Source organism: Camelus ferus, chromosome 13, assembly GCF_009834535.1.
Source record: "Camelus ferus isolate YT-003-E chromosome 13, BCGSAC_Cfer_1.0, whole genome shotgun sequence".
Lineage (NCBI taxonomy): Eukaryota > Metazoa > Chordata > Mammalia > Artiodactyla > Camelidae > Camelus > Camelus ferus.
In genome coordinates this window covers 38,877,183-38,901,124 of record NC_045708.1, presented here as the reverse complement: position 1 = coordinate 38,901,124, position 23,942 = coordinate 38,877,183, and the positions used below count along the sequence as shown (strand labels likewise).

The 23,942-nt window shown below is 35.3% G+C and overlaps 1 protein-coding gene across 11 annotated transcripts in view; it reads left to right on the top strand.

The window, feature by feature from the left end:
* Position 1: 1 nt before the first annotated feature.
* The window catches only part of HSPB11 (heat shock protein family B (small) member 11), a 49,276-nt gene continuing 25,335 nt past the window's right edge, over positions 2–23,942 (top strand). For 2 of the 11 annotated variants that reach the window (XR_004325031.1, XM_032494335.1), the window contains exons 1-5: positions 403–542; positions 9,044–9,156; positions 16,318–16,424; positions 17,965–18,033; positions 20,144–20,187. Coding sequence is in view for 10 of the 11 variants with exons in the window: in XM_032494335.1 (XP_032350226.1) it covers positions 9,059–9,156; positions 16,318–16,424; positions 17,965–18,033; positions 20,144–20,187 (318 nt within the window). In the remaining variant the exon portion in view is untranslated. The other 9 variants (XM_032494329.1, XM_032494327.1, XM_014555438.2 and 6 more) reach the window with 9 other exon arrangements.

Genomic DNA, 23,942 nt, shown 5'->3' with positions numbered 1-23,942 from the left:
GGTGGAGGGCTTGGAGCTCGGAGAGGTGGGGACTGCGCGTGCGTGCTCTCTCGAGGGCGGGTCTCGTGGGTCTTACAGGCCCTAGAATTTGAGCTGAGCTGGGGGAGGGTAGGCAGACCACGCTCAGATGCTTGCCTAGGGAAAGGCCTTTGGGCGGGGCTACGGTGCTCAGCCCGCAAAGTAAAGAAGGGTACGGGGCGTGGTCTGGGGTGGGCCTACGGGAGGGGTGGATCGTAGAGCTGAAAGAGGAGGTTTGCGCGCCCGGGAACTCAGAGGCGGCCTGGACGGAGCGGGACGCGGCTGGGACCCAGGCCGCGGCACAGAACGGGGCGGGACAGGGCGGAGCCTGCGGGCGGGGTGGAGCGAAGAGCCGGGAGTAGAAGGCTCCGGGAACTCCTCCAAGGCCTGCGGAGAGGGAAGGGGGCGGGGTTGGGGCGCGGGGCTGTAGGGAAATCCCGAGGCCCGACTGTCCTCGCCGTTGGAGCTAACTGGAGGCCTAGGCGAGCGAGGCGGCCCGGCGGGCTCAGCCCGCACCGGGGGAGGTGGGAGCCTGGTCGGGCGAGGCCGACCGAGGGTGATGCTGGTGGAGGAGGGAGCGAGCGAGCGTGGCGGGGATTGTGAGGAGACCCGCGGCGCGGAGGCGGACGGTGGGAGGGCGCGGAGGAGCGGCTCGTGAGGGGAGGCTCGTGAGGGGGGTGGGGTGGGGGATGTGTGGTGCAGGTCTGTTCTTTCCCCGGAGTCCTAGAGACACTAGTGACAGCTCACGAACTTTTTGGAGGCCTGAAATAATGTTTTGACCCCAAAAAGAGAAAATCAATTGCAAATCGAAATTAATAAATCTATCAAAATGTAACAAATCAACTGGAACGTAACCCGTATATTTAAGAATTACATTTGACGTTGATTCATTTAATATAGTTTGTGTAACTTGGGGCGGGGCGTCCAAAAGTATGAGTATTTAGGGCCCTTGGAGGTCTGGAAATGGCCTTAAACTGAGGAGAGGGGTTTGGGATGGAGGTGAAAAGGCGGTATCAGGGCTGGTTGCCTTTCAAGTAATACCAAGCTAAAGCACCTGGCACTGGGGAGACAGGATGGACGTGTTCTAATTTACACAAAAGTACCAAGTGGATGATGATGTGGGAGAGGGTTTGAGGAGTATAGTTGTAGGAGTACCAGAGGCAGGGGGCTAGTCAGGGAGAAAGGAAGCTGAAGATTTGGCGCAGAGGGGTTTTCGGAAAGAAGGGACATATGAACTGGAGGTGAAAGGGTGGGTAACTGGCACTGGGTTTAGAGGACAGGATAAGGCATCAGGGAAGTCCAGGGTCAGGGACCTTAAAAATTGCAAAGGATGGCACCTTAGAGCACCTCTGATGAACTGAGGCCCCAAGTGAACACACGTGAATTAAGTAAGGTGTCCCAGGATGGGGAATAGGCTACATCCCAAATCTGCGTTTTGGAGTTGCAGAAACAACCTAACTGCTGAGTTGTTTTTGGGTTTCTTTTGGATTGATTTGCATCTTTTTCATTAACCACAACAAAGGAACCTCAAAGTGAACCCCAGTTATGTTATGTAGATAATTCCACCCACTACAGGAAAAAGGAAGGATATTGGTGGCTTTAGGAGGTATGAAATGAGTTTTGTATTAAAGTACATGTTTGCTTCCTTCAGACAACTTAGGTGATAAGAATGTGAGGTAAGAAAAGAACTGACTATCTGGAGAATACATTCTCTTCCTTATTCATCTACTACACATCAATGCTAGATATATTTCCCTAAAATACAACACTTTTAAAAAAAAGAAGTTCTCTGCTTAAGTCTCCAACCTTCATATTTCCACTCCCAAATAGATTACCACAGGATTTTTCCATCTCTGCACCATACACATTTTTCGGTCAGATAATTGTTGTGGCAGACTGTCCTATGCATTGTGGGATGTTTAGCAGCATCCTAAAATGCCCACAAGATGCCAAAAGCATCACCTCCCCACCCCAAGTGTGACAGCCAAACTGTCTCCAGACATTGACAAATGTCCCTTGGGGAAGGGGCTGAATCAGCCCCATTCCAATGGAGAACCGCTGGACTACAGGCTAAAGCCTACCGTCTTTGCCTGACTTTCAGGTTTCTTCATTATCTGTTCCCAATCTACCTTTCCTAGAATTTGATTCAGTCTAAAAGAACCCCAGTTCAAGAATTCTTTCTTTAGTTTTCTCCAAAGGTTATCACCTAGTCTTCTTGGACACTTTCAAGGATGGAAAAGGTTAAAAAATCTTTACTTTGCTAGAAAGTTCTTATATCTATGATGTCTTCCTGCTTAAAATTCATATTTGTTGAGTCCAGTTCTCCCTCTTGGAGTTGTAAAAGAAAAGTTCTAAGCCTTTTTCCATTTGTGAAGACTTGTAATATTAAAACCTTTAGTCACATTTCTCTCACTGAATTACCTCTTTTTGAAACAAAATTCTCTCAACTTCCTCCACATAACATGACTTATAGACCATCATGAACTTTTTGCTCTCCTCTGAACAATGTTAAGTCTGATCATGTTCTACTTAAAATATAGTACCTAGAATGGAATACAGTATTCTAGATGTGGATCACATTGTTAGCACATAACATACTAAATTATTGGTTTTATGCTTGTCCATCTTCCTTGACTCTGAGCTTTAAGGCAAAAACCAAGTCTTAGTCAACCTCTTTGTCTTAGGTTTACATAGTCAAAGACTATTACATGGTATCTTTGCCTTACTAGCATAGTGCCTTAGTTGGTTTTCAAAAATTTTGATAGAATATAGTACCTTCTTAATTCTATTAATATAAAATAACATTCTTTTACCTTTGGGGGCAGATACTGTACACTCTTGCCTTACAGTGATTTTGCAGTCAACTAATCCTCTACGTTTTACACATAGAAGGGTTGGCAGACTTTTTCCAGATAATGAATATTTTAGGCTTTATGAGCCTTATAGTCTGCCACAGCTATTCAACTCTGTCACGGTAGCACATGGACAATATATGAATAAGCGTAACCATTTCCAGTAAAACTATTCATAGACACTTAGCTGTGAGTTTCATATTTCATATAATTTTCATGTGCCACAAGATATTTTGATATTGAAAAATATTTAAAATGTAAAAACTGTTATTAGCTTATGGGCCATACAAAGATAGGTGGCAGTCTACATTTGGCTCATGGGCAGGATTTTGCCAGTCCCTGATCTAGACCATTGCTTGTGTGATTGATTTAAGTCTGAGTATCCTTGACTGGCCTTGACTGTTATCCTTATTAAATATCTTATTCATTGCAACCTGTTTTTCTAGCTTGTTCAGATCTTTTTGTGTGCTCTAGCATATTTTCTGTCATGTAGCATTATTAGCTGACATCCCAGCTTTGTGTCGTCTGCTAAATTGATAAACATACTTTTTCCATCCTTAATTAATAAAAATATTGAATGGAATAAGGATAGAGGTCTTCCACAGTCCTTTTTGTCCCATTAATCATCATTCTTTGAGTATAGTCATTCTAAGAATTATAAATGGCTACCTAAAGTGCTGCCTATCACCTTTCCCACATTTCTTCATCTAGTCCACAGGGTATCTTGAGATGCTTTGTCTCAAGTTTTGTTGTCATGTCCCTAATAGGTAGTAACTCTATCAAGCAAACAAAAAGAAATGTGTAGGTTAGGTATAACTTGTAAACTAATGTTATTGTTGCTTTCCAGTTTTACTAATTTCTTGTTTAGATTTTCAAGGCTATACTTTTAATAATAATGAAATTTAGTAATTTTATAATTTTGTTGATAAATAACATCCCAGTACATCAATCTGTATTTCTAGGAATTCACCGTATTTCTTCTTTTCAAACTAAAGGTTATCAATGTTGATAACACCAGTTCTCTGGTATCAATAGTGTTAAAAGCTATGGTAAGATTGGCAAGAAAAAAGGCAAAATAAAAACATATTAGAATATGTGCCTTTTTTCTTGATCATGGCTTTTAACACTATCAATACTAGATTTTAAAGTTATAATAGAACATGAACTTCATGCCAGTAAATATAAAAACTTAGAAGAAGTAGATTATTTTCTCAAAATATGAATTTCAGAATTAACTCAAGGTGTAGAAAGCCTAAAGAGAACTATTTGACTTGAAATAGTCAAAAATCTACACTACAAATCTACAAACACTTTCCTAGGCTTATAGAATCAAATAACCCCCATCATATACGAATAGAAAATTAGGGGAAACTCTCCAACTTCTTTATGTTGGGAGTACAGTCTAAATTCCAAAACCAGTCATGGACTAAATAACAAAGAAAAATTACAGGCCAATCTCACTTAGAAATATATTTGCAAAATTTCTAAAAATACTAGCAAACTGAATCCAGCTAAGGATAAAAACACTAAAACACTTCGGACGTTTTGACAGAGTTTGTGCTACAAACTAGGGATGCTGTAACATTAGAAAATCTTGATTTAATTAATCACGTTAACAACCTGTAGAAAAATCTGTATAATCACCATAATAAATTTTAGAAGAGCATTTGATAAAATTCAGTGCTCATTCATACTTAAAAGAAAAAAACCCCAACAATCTGAAGTGAAGGGTAACACCATGGACAGTGGCTAACAAAACCTTCAGTGAGCATCACGTTTAATGGTGAAATGTTAGAAATATTCCTTGTGTGATGAAGAATAAGATTTTTTAATAACGTTAGTTTTTTAAAGATCCCATTTACAGTAGCAATGGAAACCATAAGGGATCTAAGAGTGAATATGATAAAAGAGGTGATGATGTATTTGTAGGAAACTAAAACTTAAGAAGTGTTAAATTAATGAAGAGATATGCCAGATCCATGAATTGGGGAACTCATTGTCATAAACATGTCAGTTCTCTCCAAATTAATCTATAATAGAATTGAATTATAATCAACATCTCAAAAAACGTTTTACTATAATTTAACAAAACTGTTTGTAATAATCAAGGTATGAAGCATAGAAACAAACAAAATTTGAAAGTTAAGTAGGAGATTTTACCTTACCAGATACTAAGATTTATTCTATCTTATCTAGCCTTCTACTTTAATATTTAGAGTGTCTCTTGAAAGAGTACCTAGTTTTTTTTTTTTTTTAAGTTCAGTCCGATAGTGTAGTGTTTAGTTTACTAATATTTAACGGAATAATCTTTGTGTTTGTATTTAAATCTATCTTCTTGCTGTTTGTTTTGTTTGTTCTGTCTTCTTTTTTTCTTTTCTACCTTCTTTCAGATTAATCAAGTATTTTTATGGTATTCTAATTTTTCTTCTCTGTCAGCCTTTTTCCTGTAACTCTTTATGTTTTTTAGTGGCTGCTTCTTTAGTCAGTAGTCTTTTAAAGAAATTTTAAGAAAATTCTCTTATGTTAGCAATGTATTTACCATTTCCAGTGGTCTTCATTCATTCCCATAGATCCAGGATTCAACTTGGAGTCGTATCCCTTCAGCCTTAAGTACTTGCCTTTAATATTTTTGTACTGTGGGTCTTACTGGTAACAAATACTTTCAGTTCTTGTTTGCTTGAAAATGTCTTTATTTTGCCTTCATTTTTAAAGGATATTTTTGCTGGATATAGAATTCTATATTTTTTCTTTCAGCACAAAAACATCATTCCATTGTCTTTTAGCTTCCATTGTTAATGATGAGAATTCAGTTTTGATTCTCCTTGTTGTTTTCCTACGTATAAGGTGGTTTTTGCTAGACTGATTTTAATTTTCACTCTTTTCTTTAATTTTCAGCAGTTGACTAAGATGTGCCTAGGTGCGATCTTCTTTGTATTTATCCAGCTATTGTTCACTAAAGTTCTTGGATCTTTGGGTTTATTTTGGAAGATTTTTAGCTACAATGTACTAAAATTTTTCTTCTACACTGTTCTCTTTCTCCTCTCCTTCTGGGATTCTAATTACATGTATTTCAGACTAGTTTGATAATTGTTTTGTAGGTATCTGATGTTCTGTTCTTTTATTTTCATTATCATCTGTTTTCATCTATTTCATTTTGGATCATTTCTATTGACCTATCTTTAAGGTCACTGACCTTTTCTTGTGTTGTGTCCAATCTAATGAATTCTTTATTTCAGATATGATATTTTTCAGTTCTAGGATTTCCATTGTTTTATAGTTTCCATTTCTCTGCTAAAATTCCCTTTCTCTTCACCCATTTTGTGCATCTTTGCACTAAATTCTCTAACCAATTTATAATTCCATCACCTTGGTCATCTATAGATCTGCTTGAAATGACTTTTTTTTTAGTATTTAATTTTTTTAAGTTTTATTTTTAAAATTTTTATTGGAATATAGTTGATTTACAATATTATATTAACTTTAGGTGTACAGCATAGTGATTTGGTGTTTTTATAGATTATACTCCACTAAAAGTTATTAAAATATAATGGCTATAATTCCCTGTGCTACTCACATGACTTTGTGTGTTGCCCATTGTGTTTAAAAGAACAATAGATGCTGAAGTAAGTAGGTAATGTTTTTTCCCAGAGAAAACACACCATTTTCTTTGTCTGGTAGCTAGGCTAAGGAGAAAAATTACTTCAGTCCATCTAGGGATTGTGTTGAGTTGTAGTTTTATTTAAATAGTTTCAGTTTATCTCTGATTTCACATATTTAAGAGTAAAATCAGTTCCTTCCTTTATCAGGGCTTTGGGATCTAAGTGCCTGAGACCATAGAAATCTTCCCTTGCTTTTTAGCTCACATCCAGTTTCCTGTGAAGCTCCACTTAAGGGTTGATTTCATTGATCTTATTAGGAGTTGAGCTGGGTTGGGGCTGGATTACTTAGTTGTGCTTCAACTCTGCCACACACAACGACATGGATAAATCTCAAACATGTAATGATGAGTGAAAGAAGCCAGATGCAAATGAATGCAAACTATATGATCCCATGTATATAAAGTTCAGGTAAAAAGAATCTGTAGCATTAGAAATAAGGACCATGCTACCTGTGGGAAGGAGGGGAGGGTGGTGACTAGGAGGGGCCATAAAAAAGGCTTCTCAAATGCTGGTGATAGTCTGTTTCTTTACCTGGGTGGTGGTTACCTGAATGTTTACCTTGTGAATATTTATTGCCTTGTATACTTACGATGTGTGTTCTTTTCTGTATATATGTTACAGTTCAAAACCAAAAAAGGAAGTGTGTGTGGTGGGGGAGAAGCTCTTGCACAAAAAAATAAAGTTAGAAAGAAAAATCAAGTCATAGAATAGAAGAGATTTGCAATGCATATAACAAAGGATTTGTATCCAGAATATTTTGCTTAAAAATTTTTACAGATCAAAAAGAAAAGGACATAAGGGGGAAAAAAGCACGCAATAGAAAATGAGTGAAGAATAAGAAAAAGCAAATAACTGAAGAGGCCTGAATGACCTTTTATAAACATGAAAAGGTATTCAGTCTCACTAGTAATCATGGAAATACAAATTAAAACCTTACTGAACATTTCACACCAACGCAGTTGACTAAAGCCAGAATGTCTAACAATACCAAGTTGGTGACAATATGAGGAAGCAGAAATTCTCATACACTGCTGATGGTAATGTAAATTGTTTTAATTTAGAGATCAAGTTGATCAATTATTGACGTGGAAATACACTGATTCTAGGTTTCTGCAGTTTTACTTCCACAAGGAAAGATCCTATTTATTATAAAGACTTTCTCCCACATGTGCACATACACAAAGATATGCATTGCAAATTTGTTTGTAATAGCAAAAAATTGGAAATAGACCTAAATATCCATCATCAGAGAAATGGGAAATACCTTACAGCAGTTTAAATGAATAAAGTAGATTTACATGTATCAATATAATAATCTTGAAAATATAATACTGAATGAAAAAAGCAAGTAGCAAGGGATATATATATTATGAAAACATCTAAGTTTTAAAAGAACAGTACATATTGATACACATATGGTAAAAGTATAAAAATGTAGTCAGTAAGGATATTCATCAGTTTCAGAATAGCTGTTACCACCGGGCAAGGAAGGGAATGGAGTTAGTCAGTGAGGGGCTACTTACTTCTTAAAAAAAAAAAAAAGTTTGAGTCGGTATGGCAAAATGTTAAGATTTTTCAAATGTGGGAAGTGGGTACATGGTTGTTTAATATATGTAGTATTTGCTGTACCTTGTTTGTTTATTTGAAATAGTTTTAGTTTTTTAAAAAGTTAGACTTGGGACAAGGTATGAAGTATGTTCAAAGGCTTTCTCCCTTTTCCAGGCATTCTTCATCTTTTAATTCTTTGTTGACACAGCTTTCCTAGTCACTTTGCATCTGTATATTGGTTTGTGTCCTATCACCTGCAGATTAAATAGGAGGGTGAGTTCTGATATAATCTTCTGTATTCTTCCTTCTGGTTTACCCTCCAGGGTTCATAGTTGAGCTCAACAATGTCTTTTCAGGCCTTTCATGAAACTTAAAATATTACTCTACAACAGAAATGTCTAAGTTCGTGAAACAAGTGACTGATTTAGAATTTAAAAATAAGTGAAAAGGTGTCTTTTCTCTTATTTCACATTTCTACTCAAAAAAAAATGATGATAAGATGTCTTTTAAGATTTAAATAATATTGTTTGGTACTTCAGTTGATAAGCATATGGTTAAACAGTTACAAAGCATCTGTTTTTATGCTCTGCATTTTTTAAAATTTCAGAAATAGAACATTATAAATCCCTTTTTAAGATTTACCCACTAATTCATGTCACTTTAGCTGACTTCTGTATAATTATTGAGGGTTTTTCATCTTGAAAGCAGAAAAGCTATGTCAATGAGAGTAGTCAGGGAGTTGTTTTATGGAGTAGTGAAAATATTCATATCTTACGAATTATCCCTGGGAGAGGTCAGAAGCTTACTTATGTCAATAAACATGTCAGAGTCCCTCCCACTTGTTGAATAGCTTGGTTGTTAATTTGTGTGCTAGGCAACAGGCTTTCTCCCTCTTCCTTTTCTCAGATAAAGTTCAGAGAATAAAAAAGTTGCATTTGTTGTCATTTTGTTTTGTTTTACTTGCAGGTTAAGTACTTAAAGATGAGAAAAGTTGATCTTTGTTTAAGCTCTGAAGGAACTGAAGTGATTTTAGCGACATCAAGTGATGAAAAACATCCACCTGAAAATATAATTGATGGGTAAGAGTTACTATTCTTTCTTCCTTAAAGTCTTAATATTAGGTTAGTGAACCCCCTGAGTACTGAGAGTACATGTTTTACATGTACAATAACTAGCAGGGTTAAACAGTTTAATAAATGGTGAACTAGATTACCTGACAATACCCACTTTAGTACCATCTCTGGAACTAATTCAGTTGTGTATATTTAGGTTTTTAATCCTTTTCTTGATAATTCTTAAACTAAAATAGCTTTTTAAAATGTGGTCTAACAAGGCAAAACTTCAAACAATGGTTACCTCATTTTATGGATGTACACATTTTAATATCTGGTTATGGTTTTATTCCAAGGTTTTCTTGGTAAATAGGAATCTAAACATTACAACTTCCTGTCTACTGCCTATTTTCTTTCTGGTCTAAGCAACATCTTTGCTGAACTGAATGCTTTACTTTCTTCTATCTACTTGCATCGTTTGGTCTTCAGCTTCTTGATATCATTCCAGTTACCACTCTTCACTGTGTTAGAGCTTATTCTACGTAGAGATAGATATCATTCTCAAACTTTTAAATTCCAAGAAAAAGTAGTTAATGGAAGAACTTTTTTAAAAAGTTGAAGTATAGTTGATTTACGATACTGTGTTTTAAGTTTCAGGTATGTAGTGATTCACAATTTTTAAAGCTTATACTCCATTCATAGTTATTATAAAATATTGGCTATATTCTGTCTGCTGTACAATATTCCTTGTGGCTTATTTATTTTATACATAGTAGTTTGTACCTTTTAGTCCCTTAGCCCTATCTTGCTCCTCCCCTTTCCTCCCCCAACTACTAACCACTGGTTTGTTCTCTTTATGTGTAAGTCTGTTTCTTTTTACTATATTCACTAGTTTGTTTTATTTTTTAGATTCCACATATAAATGATATGCAGTAATTGTCTTTCTCTGTTTGACTTATTTCACGAATCAAATACCCTCCAAGTCCATCCAGGAAGAACTTTTTTTTTTCCCCAATAGTCCTGGCTATTTTATTACTCTCTTGAGTTCTCTTTCTTGGTATTTGTACAGTGACCTGCGCTTGACTTATAGAATCATATAATTTTAGAGCTGGAAGGACTTTTGAGTTCATCTGATCTAAACCTTTCATTTAGACTTGTGGTAAGAGAGGTCTAAAGAGGTCAAGTACTAGTTTTAACTACTGAAGGCAGAGCCAGTTGTAAAATGGATCTTGTGGTTCTTTGTGTTCTATTGTGAAGTCCATGTATCTGGATAAAATTCTAGCAACTCGACCTGTTCCCATTAAGCCCAGCTGTTATCTCCTCTCTGACATCTGTTCCTTTTCCTTAGATAGGATTAGCTTATCTTTTTGTTGGGTTCCAGTAGAATTTAGTATACACCTCTATTACTTTCTAACTACCAGTTTAGGGTCTTTGTACTAAACTATAATAACTCAAGGTTTGAATAAAAAACTTAACATCTGTGCCTCTTACTCCTTCTTAGCTTTTTAGTTCCTGAAATTCAGGTAATAGATGTTTATTCCACTCTGCCTTATAGTAGAGATATAAATGTGGGGGCTTTTATGAGGATCACACATCTATAGAGATTTGCCTTAAATTGTTTGCCAGAAATAGAGATCTTTCTGAAAATACTCCTTGTCTCTGATTGGAGATAGATCAAATTTGCAAGGCAAGATCAATTTACCTTGCACACCTCTGGTGACCTTTGTTTCAAGGGAATATGTTTTTAGATCATTAACATTGGCTGTTATATGTAACAGATACTATTTTAGACTCTATCAGTCCATATTAATAAATAAGTACATAATATTTTTTACATTAGACAAAAATCCTTAGTACAGAAAACTATATGGAATAAAAGTAGTTACTAACCTGATAACTGAACAGAGTACATCAGAGACTTTTAATTCATATGCATTTCCAACAAATACAATTAGACTGTATATAGTAGATATTAACATTTATTCTCTGTTCATAAGTAGGTTTGTCTAAATGGAAGTAACTATAGAATTATTTGGACAAAATAGTGCTATAAATTTGCCCCAATGGACAGTGTTCCCAATTCTTTATTTCCTCAGAAATAGAATTTTTAAAGGTGATTATATTTTTACTTCCTCTTGACTCTACTTTTGCCCTCTGGTATTTAACATGTCAATGAAAAAGGAAAAAAATTGTACGTAAGAAAAAAATTAGTTAAGAGAAAAAGGAAGGAGAGAGAATCGGTCCCTTTGGCACATTGTAGAAGAATGATAGATTTACAGTTATAATTCCTGGGTAAGGGGACTATATGTGTTACCTGGGCTAAGAATATATTTGTTATTCTTTGAGCCTTAGTTTCCTGGTCTGAAAAATGGGGATAATACCACCTTCCCTGACTACCTCAGAGTTGTGGGGAAAAAATCGCATGACTTTTTTTATTATCACTTGAGATAATAGATGTTAAACAGTCAATAGCTATAAGGCCTTATTTAAAAGGAAATTACTATTTTGATGACTTCATTATACTTAATTATGGGGATTCAGTTATGTATTATTTTAAAATCCAAGTACATTTCTACATATCTTTGGTGTTATTATATTGGTCATGTTCATTACAAGCACCCAATAAAAAACATAGGGCAAGTAAAAATCGTAAATTTATTTAAATAAATAAAAATTTTAACTATATAAATATAAATAAAAAGTAAGTTATGAAATATTAAGCATAGTATTAAAAAATCAAGAATTGTGAGTTAGGAGACCTGGATTCTTTTTTTTTCTTTTTTGTAACAGCTTTATTGGCATTTTATTCACATACCATACAGTTCACGCATTTAAGGTGTACAGTTCAGTGGCTTCCAGCACATTCAGCATTTTGCAACCGTATTATACACAATCCATTTTAAAATATTTCACCACCCCAAAAAGAAACTTCAAACCCCTTCACAGTCACCCTCTATCCCCACTAGCCCTAGGCAACCACCAATCAACTTTCTGTCCCTATAGATTTGCTTATCCAGACATTTTATATCATTGGAATCATACATATGTGGTCTTTGGACTGGCTTCTTTCACTTACATGTTTTCAGGGCTCTTCATGTTGTAGCACATATCAGTACTTCATTCCTTTTTATTGACAAATAAAATTCCATTGGGTGGATATAGCATATTTCGTTTCCCCAATTTCATTAAAGAATACTAACTTACAGATCTAAGAAACTGTAAAAGAAAAGAGACTGTATCATAGACAAATCACTGAAAAACAAAGATAAAGAAAAAAATTTTTAAACAACTGGAGCAAAAAAATACGTTACAGTACAGGGGAACAATGATACCAGTGACAGCCAACTTTGCATCACAAGCAGTGGAATCCAGGGGACAGTGGAACAATATGTTTAAAATGCTGGGGAAAAAGGAAGACAAAACAAAACCAAAAAAAACCCCCTATAAACACAGAATTCTGTATCTAGCTAAAATATCATTAAAAAATGAGGATATAAGAAAGAGACCTACATCACAGGAAATGCTAGAGAAAGTTCCACAGGTTGAAGTGATATAATACTAGATGGAAATTCAAGTGTTCAGGAAGAAAGTATGTGCATTGGAAATATTTGGTGTAAATATGAGTATCTTTTCTCTTCTTTTCATTATTTTGGAAGACAGCTAACCACTTAATGAGGAAACAACATGTTGTATTGTGGGATTTATAATATATATGGGTTTAAAATATATTAAAACAATGACACAAAAGTAGAGTTCAATGTAAATTGACTGTCATGAGGTTCTATAACCTTGAGAGCAACCACTAAGAAAAGATATACACTTAAAGAACTAATAAAGGAATTTAAGGAATTAAAAATTTTTTTTTATTTACTCAAAAGTGGATAGGAAAGGAGAAATGAGACAAGAATAAATATATGGGAGGGACAAACAGAAAATGAATAGGAGGACTTAAATCCAACCCTATCAATAATTATATTAAATGTCAGTTCTAAACACTTCAGTTAATTGCCAGAGAGTGTCAGACTGGGTCAAAACGTGAGACCCAGGTGTACGCTGTCTGCAGGAGGTGCACTTTAAACATGAAGTCATAAATAGGTTGAAAATAAAGCATGAAAAGAGATGCACCCTATGAACTGTAAGCATGAGTGAGTGAGTGGCTATGTCTATATTCATATCAAGGTAAAATATAAGGAGTATTATCAGAGATAAAGGGGACATTTTATAATATTGGAATATCAATTCTTCAGGAAGAGATTACCCTTGTAATATTTCCCCCAAGAGTCTTCCTATTCCAGATGGCAACCAGGAAAATAAGTTTTGGAATGAGTCCCCTTTACATGTAGCTTGTAACCAAGTATCCTTTTGAGAGAAGACCATCAAATGCAACATGTAATCCAGAACTGAATCCTTCAAGAACTTGGTTGTCATTCTGCTATAAAGAACTCTAATGGGAGCACTGGTGATATTTAAATAAAGTCTATAGATTGTTTAGTTTAAAAAAAAAAAACCCAAGTATCCTTTTGAACTGTTCATATTTATTTGGGTTTCAGTTTCTCCAGGGGTGTGTGTGTGTGTGTATAAAAAAGGAGCTATTGGCCACTAAAAAAAAGTTGTCTCTGTTCTGTTCACAGATTATATAAATCTACATAACCCTAATGAATCTAAAACAAAAAAACAAACAAACAAAAAAACCCTGCTAGAACTAAGTAAATTTAACAAGGTCAATTCACAAAAATCAATTGTATTACTATACACTAGCAAGAAACATTTGGAAAATGAAAATTTTAAAATCCCATTTACAATAGCATTTAAAACACAAGATAGTTAAGAATAAATTTAATAAGACATGCCAGACCTTCACTCAAAACTATAAAATGTTGCTGAGAGAAATTAAAGAACTAAATAAATGAAAAGATATACTGCATTCATGGTTGGAAAACTCAATGGTGTTAAAATGACAATTTCTCCCTAAAATGACCAGTACAATGATTCAGTATAATCTCAATAGAATTTTAGAACATGTTGGTTCTGAAAATTGTATGGAAATACCAAGACCTACTCTGGTCAAACTAATCTTAAAAAAAAAAAGTTGGAACACTTACATTATCTGATTTCAAGATTTAAAATAAATATACAGTAATCAAAACAGCATGGCATTTTTGTCAAGATAAATCAATCAATGGAACAGTAGAGAGCCCAGAAATAGACCCACACATATAAAGTCAGTTAATTTTCTATAAAAGGCTAAGGGTACAGAAACAGATCAATGGAATAAACTGGAGCGAGCAGAAAAACATGCACCCATATATAGTGCTTTACTTTTAGAAAAAGATACAAAGGTAATTCAATAGGAAAGGAAAGTCTGTCTAACATATGGTGCTGAAATGACTGAGTAAACAAGTGGGAAAAAAATGAATCTCAACCTCTACCTCATACTAACCACAAAAATTAATTCAAAATGGATCAGTTCAATTCAGAGCTAAAATATTTAAGCTTCTAAAAGAAAACATAAGAAAGTGCTTTCATGACAACAAGAAAAACAAAGATTTCTTAATGAGGACACAAATATCACTAAGCATAAAAGAAAAAAGTAATAAAACTGTACTTTGCCAAAAATAAACCTAATACTCATTGAAAGACACAATTAAGAAAATGAAAAGACAAACTGCACACTGGGAGAAAATATAATACGAAAGTCTGACAAAGAACTCCTACAAATATATAGTAAAAATACAAAGAGCTTTTTTAAAAATGAGAAAAATACTTAACAGACATTTTACAAAAGAAAATATATGAATGGCCAAAAAGCACATGAAGAAAGGGCTTAGCATCATTTGTCATCAAGTAAATGCAAATTAATACCATAGTCGGACACTATTTCATATCCACTAGAATGGGCGAAAATTAAAAAGCCCGGTAACAGCAAATGTTGGCATGGATGGGGAACAACTAGAACTCTCACATGTCTGTTAGGAAGGGAAAATGGCACAACCACTTTGGAAATCTGACATTTTCTTATAAAACTAAACATACTTCTCTACCTTATGACTTGGCAGTTCCACTCCTAGTAATTATCCAAGAGAAATTTAAACAGCCACAAAACACATGTACAAGAATGTTTATAGAAGCTTTATTCATAATAGTAAAAAATTAGAAGCAATCCAAATATTCAACAAAAATATCAAACAAAAAAATGAATAAGCAAATTATAGCATAGTCTATCATGTTAGAGCAGTGGTTTCCTAAAGGAGGTAAGGATTGTTTGGAAGGAATGAAAGGAAGTTTGTAGAGTGATGGAAATGTTCTTTATCTTGATTAGGGTATTGATTACCTGAGATATTGGTTACATAAGCATATACATTTATCAAAACTCATTGAATTGCACACCTAGGAGAAATTTCACTATAGGTAAATTTTACCTCCAAAAGAGAAAAATCTTATATAATTAAAATAGAAATGATTGTCTCTGTAGTCAATACTATATATGTACATATATATAGAATTTTATATAGTATATGACTAACATTGAGTGCGTATTTTAATTTTTTTCCAACAAACATCTTTTTCAAAACATACTATGAGTCAGCCATTGTGATAGTTCCTGGGGATATAAGGGTGAGTAAGAGAAAGTAACTGGACAAAGAGTGTGTAGCAGGAACCATAAAATGCTGTGTGTGAGGTGAGTGCAAAAGAGGGAGAAAGTGATTCTAATTTGTTGGGTTGGAGAGATAGGACCAAAAAGTGAATAAACTTTTGCAAGGGAAGAAGGGCTTCTTCGGTCAAGAGAACCTCATAAAGTAAGACACAGAGGCATGAGCCAGCATGACGTGTTTGCAGAATTTTAATCGGTCCAGTGCGACTGCAGTAATGAGAGATGATATCATGATGGGACCAGATTGTAGACGGTCATATATGCCATACTAAGGAGTTTAGATTTATAGGCAATAAGGGGTCACTGCAGGCTTATAGAGAAGAGTGACATAAGTTCTATGTTTAAAAAAATATATCTGGTTAGTAGTAAAGAATTATTTAAGTTGGGGAGAGATTAGAGGCAGAATGAACAGTTAGGATGGGGTTGCAAGACTCTAGTGGTCTTTTTTTTTTTTAATTTGTTCACTAGAATTTTGTGAGTAAACATTTGAAAACAGATGGTTATTCTTTTCTCTTTTTCTTTAAAATTAACAATAGAAATCCAGAAACATTTTGGACCACCACAGGAATGTTTCCCCAAGAGTTCATTATTTGTTTTCACAAACACGTAAGGATTGAAAGGCTTGTAATCCAGAGTTACTTTGGTAAGCAAATCATGTATTAATTTTCAACATCTTTCAGTTTTTCCAGAGGCAGAGGGCACATATGTAAACTTTTGGCAAAACACTATAATTTTTTTTTACAGCATGGAATCCAGTTTTATTGCTGGGGGTGATGGGTGGGGAATATGGGTTAACTGCCTTGAGCACAATTAACCTCTCTGAAACTGCACATTTGAAACCCTTCCAAAGCACATAATAATTTCCATGCAATTTACTATGTAAATGCTTTTGGCAAAAGACCCTGTTATGAACATAAGAAGCCAGCTTGCCAGAACACTAGGTTCCTTGATGTCTTTATTCCAGATTCTTTTGGCTAGGGGTTCTCTGTCAAAATCTTTCTGGAAATCTGATAACCCTGATTATTTACATTAGATAATTTTGATTCTTTTATTAATAATGGTATTTTTTGAGGGATTTAGGAGAAGTATCTCCCACTAGAACATTATCCTAATCTTGTCATATGTTTATTTAAGGATAAAGTGTGTCAGACAAAATCATAGCAGGAAACAGGATACATCCCACGTGGCTCAAATGAAGAGACTTTATTGATGGGACTATTTATGGCCTGGGTTAAGGGAACAAACTAGGGATGGTGAGACACCAAGAAACTGGCTACAGCAGTAAGCCATTACCTCCCCTGGGCCAAGGGAAGGAAATAGTATTACTGGAGCCCGGCGAGAGCTGGAGCCTGTGGATAAGGGCCTGCCCAACAGGGGCTGTAATCATGAAGGCACGTAACTTCTGTCAAAGACATGATACTGAAGAGGGAAGGGAGTGGAGAAAATACAACCTGATCTCACTTCCCCACAACCCTTCACTTTCCTCCCAGTACCTCCAATTGGCCAAATCTGACTAGTAGCCAGTGGGCAAGTGAGTCCAGACGATGCTGTTCCCAGGGGCCCTCCCCTCAAGGCACAGAACAGGGAAGGGGAAGAATGGATTTGAGGTGAGGGGAGCTGGGTTAGGGGTAAAGGAGAAAAACCAGTGCAGAAGGAAGATGACTGCATTCTCTCTTCTGTCATTAATTGTAAAGGGTCTGGAGTTAATTGAATTCCAGTTCTGGCACTTACTAGCTGTATATCATTGAACACTTCACCTGACTTTCTAAGTTGCCTAGTTTCTTTAAGCCTTCTCCTCATCAGTAAAGTAAGATTGAAGTCAAGAGTGAATGAATGAATATGTCTGACTCATAGTAGTTTCTCCATAAAGTTTTATGACCAAGACCAATAATAGTATTATTATTATTATTGCTATTATTATTATTATTTACCCCCCCCAAATCCGGATGATACCAAATTCAGAAAGTTTCTATTAGCTTTGTGTTATATATGCTTGCAAACATTTGTCAGAGTGCAGTTACACAGAGTGATTTTCAGAACGTAGTGTTCCTGATCCCAGTACTTTGTGCAGTCCCACCAATGCCTGACCCTCTCAGACAGAGGAAAAAGGGAATATAGGGACAGCAAAATAGAGTCAGGTAAATAATTAACACTTTATTTATTTTGTTTATTTACAATGTCAGTGCGGACCTTGAGGATTGAAAAGAGCACTTCTAAAGAGCCAGTTGATTTTGAGCAGTGGGTTGAGAGAGGTATGTGCTTGTTTCACCAGCATTGTTCTGATCATGAGGGAGTAGAGAATTGTCCTTTATTCTGTATTTCCAGTCGGGCTGCATTTTGGTGAAAAAAGAGGACTTAAATGCTTCTTGTGACATATTTAGAGCCTAGAAAAACCCAGGCATAGTAGGCATAGTAGAGAGAGAGTAAGTGAGACATGGAGTGGAAAACGGATGTAAGTGGAAGCCTGCATATTGAATGGTGGGAACTCTAGCCTTCTTCCTGTGTTCTGCTGTTTATTGTAGCCACTAGGAATAGAGCTCCAGCCAGGAGATTGGAGGATTCATCTTTGGAGAAACTGAATGGTCCCAGAAGAAAGATCTGTGTATGCTGACAAAGGCTAGCTCATTTCCTGGTCTCCCTTTCAAAGTCCAGTAGTCAACAAGTCCAGCTCGTGAACAGTTTTCAGATGATCTTTTCATAAGAAACAAAGAGCCAGAAATCACCAGACATATGATGAAGGCCTTAAACCCTGAATATAATCAAGCCTTTAGCTCTAATTCTAATCTACATAAAACAGAGGATAGAGAACAAATTAAATGAAACCACAAGGAGGCAATATGAGAAAATTTGGGACATTTTACAGGACAACTGACCTGTTCTTTTCAATAAGTCAGTGGCATGGAAAAAACTCTGTGTGTGGGAGAGAAGGCAGTTCAAGACTAAGAGAGACTTAATTCTGATTTTAATAAACCAACTAGAAGAAGACATTTTGGGGTACAATGGGGAAATTTGAATACAGACTGAGTATTATGATATTAAAGCATTTTTTAATGTTAGTATAATAATGGTATTGTGGTTATGTAAGAAAATACTCTTATTTAGAGATGGATAATCAAATATTTAAAGGTGAAATGTGATGTCTTGGACTTGCTTTAAAATACTTTAGCAAAAAATTAGATGAATCAGGTATGGTGAAATGTTAATAATTGTAAATTCAAGATGATGGGTATATATATATAGGCATTATATCCTGTCTTTTATGTATATTTGAGATTTTCCAATTTTTCATAATTGAAAAAACTAAGCAAATGATATGAGGTTGTTTTAACTTCTGGTAGAGGAGGGGTTGCATAAGAAAGAAAATGTGTCATAATTTATTACTTATTTCAGCAGTAAATAACATTTATATAGACAGTAATGTACCCATAAAGTATTGATTTCAAAACTGAGGCAATGGCAGGAGGGAAAATTTGCAGGAGGAGAAAGAAGAGGATATTGGTCCAAGAGGCCTAAATTTTCACATACCATAATATAAAGTCAGTAAAAAATCGATAAATCAAGAAAAAGAATGTAAAACATATAATTCCAGGAAAAACAGATTAAACAGTTGAAAACATTTACCTCTAGGGGGCAGGATTGGAGGAAAAAGGGGTCAAGCAGGGACTTAATATTTTTCATTACCTCAGGGAAAGGTTAGGAAACAGAAGGAAAGTCATACATAATTTTACTTCCTAGAGACTTCCTATTTTGTGCTACATGCCTTTTAAAATATGTATGCTATTTTGATACAAATAAAATTAATTTCTAAATAATGTCTGTCTATTATATCAGCTAACTATTTCATATTCCCAAAAGAATGTTTGTTATAATTAATTCATGATTGAATAAGTTAATCTGTCCTAAAAGTACATAAGTAAAAGTTTTCTAAAGCTGGATGCCAGGAAAGATCAGTTCACAGGTGGCATAATTCAGCATCATAGTAAAAATTCATTGTGAGAAACTGAGCCATGAGTAACCACGAGAATGGTAAGATGGCTCCTTTCAGGCCTGCATTACTCAGTAGCTTGATCCTTGAAAAGGATTTTCACATTTTATCAATTCTTTGCTTTATATTCCTTTACTATAATTTACACTTACTTTTATTTATACTCACTAGAAATATTTTGTAGCTCATAAATACTTTATCTTTTATATCTTTCATATCAAATGTCTCTATTTTTATGTTGAATCATAACCCCAAATCACTGGTAAATCTGGTCTAATTATAGTTTACCAGGTATCATGTTTTGCTTAACATAAATTTCCATAGCTTTCCTCATGTGTTTTGAGCTCTAACTCCTTTCCGTTAAATTTGTGTTTTAGATCTAGTACACACAGAGGGGCAGCTTCAAAATGAAGAAATTGTGGTAAGTAAATATACTTTGAAGAGATAAACATCATCTTTAGCCAGTACAATGTATTTAAATTTTAAACCTATCTCCATAGTCATATAGTTAGTAAATACCTTCATAATATTATAGGTTCTGTATCTAATCAACCAAGAGAGAAAGTTATTCTCAGTAATAGTATAATCTAATGTAGCATTCATCAACTAGGCTCTTATCTGTCATAAACAGAATGACAGCAAGGATAGAACAGAATTCACTTATTTGTTTTTGTTTTATGTTGTTCATTCATTTATTTTGAAGTATTGCTTTCCTTTCTTTCATTTGATTCTGTAGGCTTTTAAAATAGGAATTAAAAAAAGTCGAGATGCCAAAATTAGATGTTAATTTAAGCATGAAAGGACAAGGGAGATTCAGATAAGGGGAACTGGAGCATAGGATCAGCAACAAATAAGCCAAAGAGAGATGAGGTGAAAAGAGAACCAGCGTTTTCTGACAACATTCCATTGGGCTTTGCTTGTCAAGTGGAATGAATGCCTGTTGATGAGGAAGCTGCTGCCTCATCAGGAGTTTCTCTGTTCCTGCTAGTTTGTCAGGCCCCTGTTTTAGACAAACACACAAAAGTGAAACAACTGAATATGTATTTTTTTAGGTAGTAGTGCTTATTCAATTAAAGTTTCTCTAAATGAGGGTTAAAGGTACCTTGTCCATTAAGTTTCCTTCTTCACAACATACTGGCAGCTATGAAATCAGTGTTTCAAAAGATTCTGCAGGAGTTTTTGAATCCTATTAATTATCTTCTCCACCACCCAAATGTGCCTAATGACTGGGGAGGCCACTGGGGACCAGAAGAAGGAATTTTATCTTCCTGTTTTCTCCATCTTTACCAGTAGGTTATGATTAGTAAGCCTCTGCTAAGTATTTTGTTTCAGAACTCACTGTGGATCAGGGAGGATTGCACCACTATAGAGCATTTGGAGAAGAGTAAGGGGGAATGGAAGGCTGGAAATCACCCATAGTTTTTGTACCCTGGCACAGCAGCTTTTACTGTACTTATTTTCTTCTAGTTATTGACCATACGCATCACATGTTATTATAGTATGTGTGAAATTTTTTGTATCTTTTAAAAATTTAATATTATATCACAAGCTTCATAAATTATAATTTTAAAATTAAATGTATACAGATAGGCAAATGTTAACTAATTTCCTTTTTCCTCCCTCTGTCATTATAGTTAATGCTACAGGGACATCTTATGCCTGTTGCTGCTACTATGATATCCACCTTTTAAGTTATTTTCTAAAATTAAATTTCAAGGAATGGAATTACTGGGTCCATGGGTATAGACATATTTATAGTTATATATATATAGTCAAATTGCTTTTCAGAAAAATTATGTAAATATAAAAATATAGTAATGTTTCAGAGTAGTGTATTCTGAGGCATCATCCAACAAATGAAATCTCTTAGCATAAAAATACTTTAGAAAAGCATTTTTAAAAATTAATCAGAATTGTACAGCATAATTTTTAGCTCCACCTGCTAGTCTTCATCAAACCAAGGCTGATATTTGGCTGATACACATCAGAATAACTGTACTGTTATATGTGGCTGATTTCTCTTCTGAATATTGTATCTCATAAATCATTACAATTTAGAATATTATTCTTGCATCAAACCCTTCTGCTCACTGCTTGTTTAATGGTTAACTAGGATTGATAAAAGCATCTGTATTGATCTTTCCCCTACAGGCACGTGATGGCCACGCCACTTACTTGAGATTCATTATTGTATCAGCCTTTGATCATTTTGCATCTGTGCATAGCGTTTCTGCAGAGGGAATAGCAGTCTCAAATCTTTCTTAACAATTATAACAAAATCCTCTTGCACAATTTTAATAATATATTTATTGAAACATGAAGCTGTCGTTATTAAAGGGATTTGTATCAATCTGTTTCAGTTTTTATTTATTTTCTCTGTAACATTTTGTAGGAATTTGGTTCATCAGTCAGTAGTGATGGCCAACATGTGGGCTATAAGAAAACTTTTACTTCAGCATTCAATTTAATCAAGGAAATGACTATACATGAAAACTCAGCTGATAATACCTTGTGTCCCCACAACATCTAACATGGTGTCCTTCAGATGTCAGTACATTAATTTTTTAATTGATTGATTGATTGATGCAAAGGGCTAAGTGAACAATGTGGACAGTAAACAATGTACAATTTCAAGAAAGAGAAAGTCTTTTATGAGAAGGTTTCATTGAGGTCATAAAACTTGAGCTTTAGCTTATTTTTTTCTTTTAATTTTATTTTGTCCTCATTTGAAGACCTCGGAGAAGAGTTAGGAAACACATAATCTTACTTCCCAGAGATAACTAATGTTGATATTATTTGATTTTCTTTATACTTTGGGGAGGTTAGGAACAGGATAGGACAGCTTGGAGGGAAATAAAACTTCTTTGAATGTATCTTACCATATAGCTTGAATTTGAAAACATATATTTAGTCAAAAAGTTAAAAAATTAAGCAATTTCAAAATATTGAAAACAAACAGAAATGTGTGAACCTAACTTTATTACAAATTGATAAACACACAGGAAAAATGACATTAGAACATAGTATTTTATCTATGCAGTCTATATTCGCTTCTTAGGGCTGCTATAATAAAGTACCACAAACTTGGTGGCTTAAAACAATAGAAATTTATTCTCTCACAGTTCTGAAGGCTAGAAGTTGGAAGTCAAGGTATTGGCAGGGTTTGTTCCTATTGGAGTTTCTGAGGGAGAATACATTCCATGCCTTTCTCTTAGCTTCTGGCTTTGGTGGCATCTCGGCATTCCTTGACTTGTGGCACCATAGCTCCAATTTCTGCCTCCGTCATCATATGGCATTCACTCTGTGTGTCTTCACATCATCTTCCCTCGATGCATATATTTGTTTCTGTGTGTCCTCTCCTCTTCTTAGGGACTCCAGTCATATCGAATTAAGGGCCCAACCTACTCCAGTATGACCTCATCTTAACTAATTACATCTGCAATGACCCTGTTTCCAAGTAAGGTCACATTCACAGGTACCAGGGGTTAAGACTTCAACATATCTTTTTAGAGATACAGTTCACCCCACAACACAGCCTTAGTGAAATATATATGTGATTGTTAAATTTATGTGTCATATTGACTGGGTCACAGTGCCCAGATATTTGCTCAAGCATTATTCTGGATGTTTCTTTGTGGGTATTTTTTGAATGAGATTAACATTTACCTTGGTGGAGATTGAGTAAAGCAGACTGCCCTCCATAATGTGGACAGGCCTCATCCATCAGTTGACGACCTTAATAAAAAAAAAGACTGATCTCTCCTGGGCAAGAAAGAATTCTGCCAGCAGATGGGCCTTCTGGCTTGTACTGCTACCTCAGCTCTTCCCTGGGTCTCTGACCAACTCTACAAATTTTGGACTTGTCAGCTTTCATAATCACATGATACTTTCTGATAACTTGCTTACCAATCTCAGCATTCTAGAGTGGCAAGAGAGGAATAGCCACAATGTGCAAAACACTTTGAGTCTTTGCTCACATTGTATTTGCTATCATCGTGCTTTTCCCAAATCATGTCATATGGCCAAGCCCAGAGTCAGAACAAGAGGGGTCCACCTAGGGCATGGATACAAGGAGGTGTGACTACATTGGGGGTGGAGGCAGAGAGTAGTGGCTATTACTGCTAGAATCTACTATAATTAAACACTGTATGCCTCCTAATGTGATGCAATATGAAG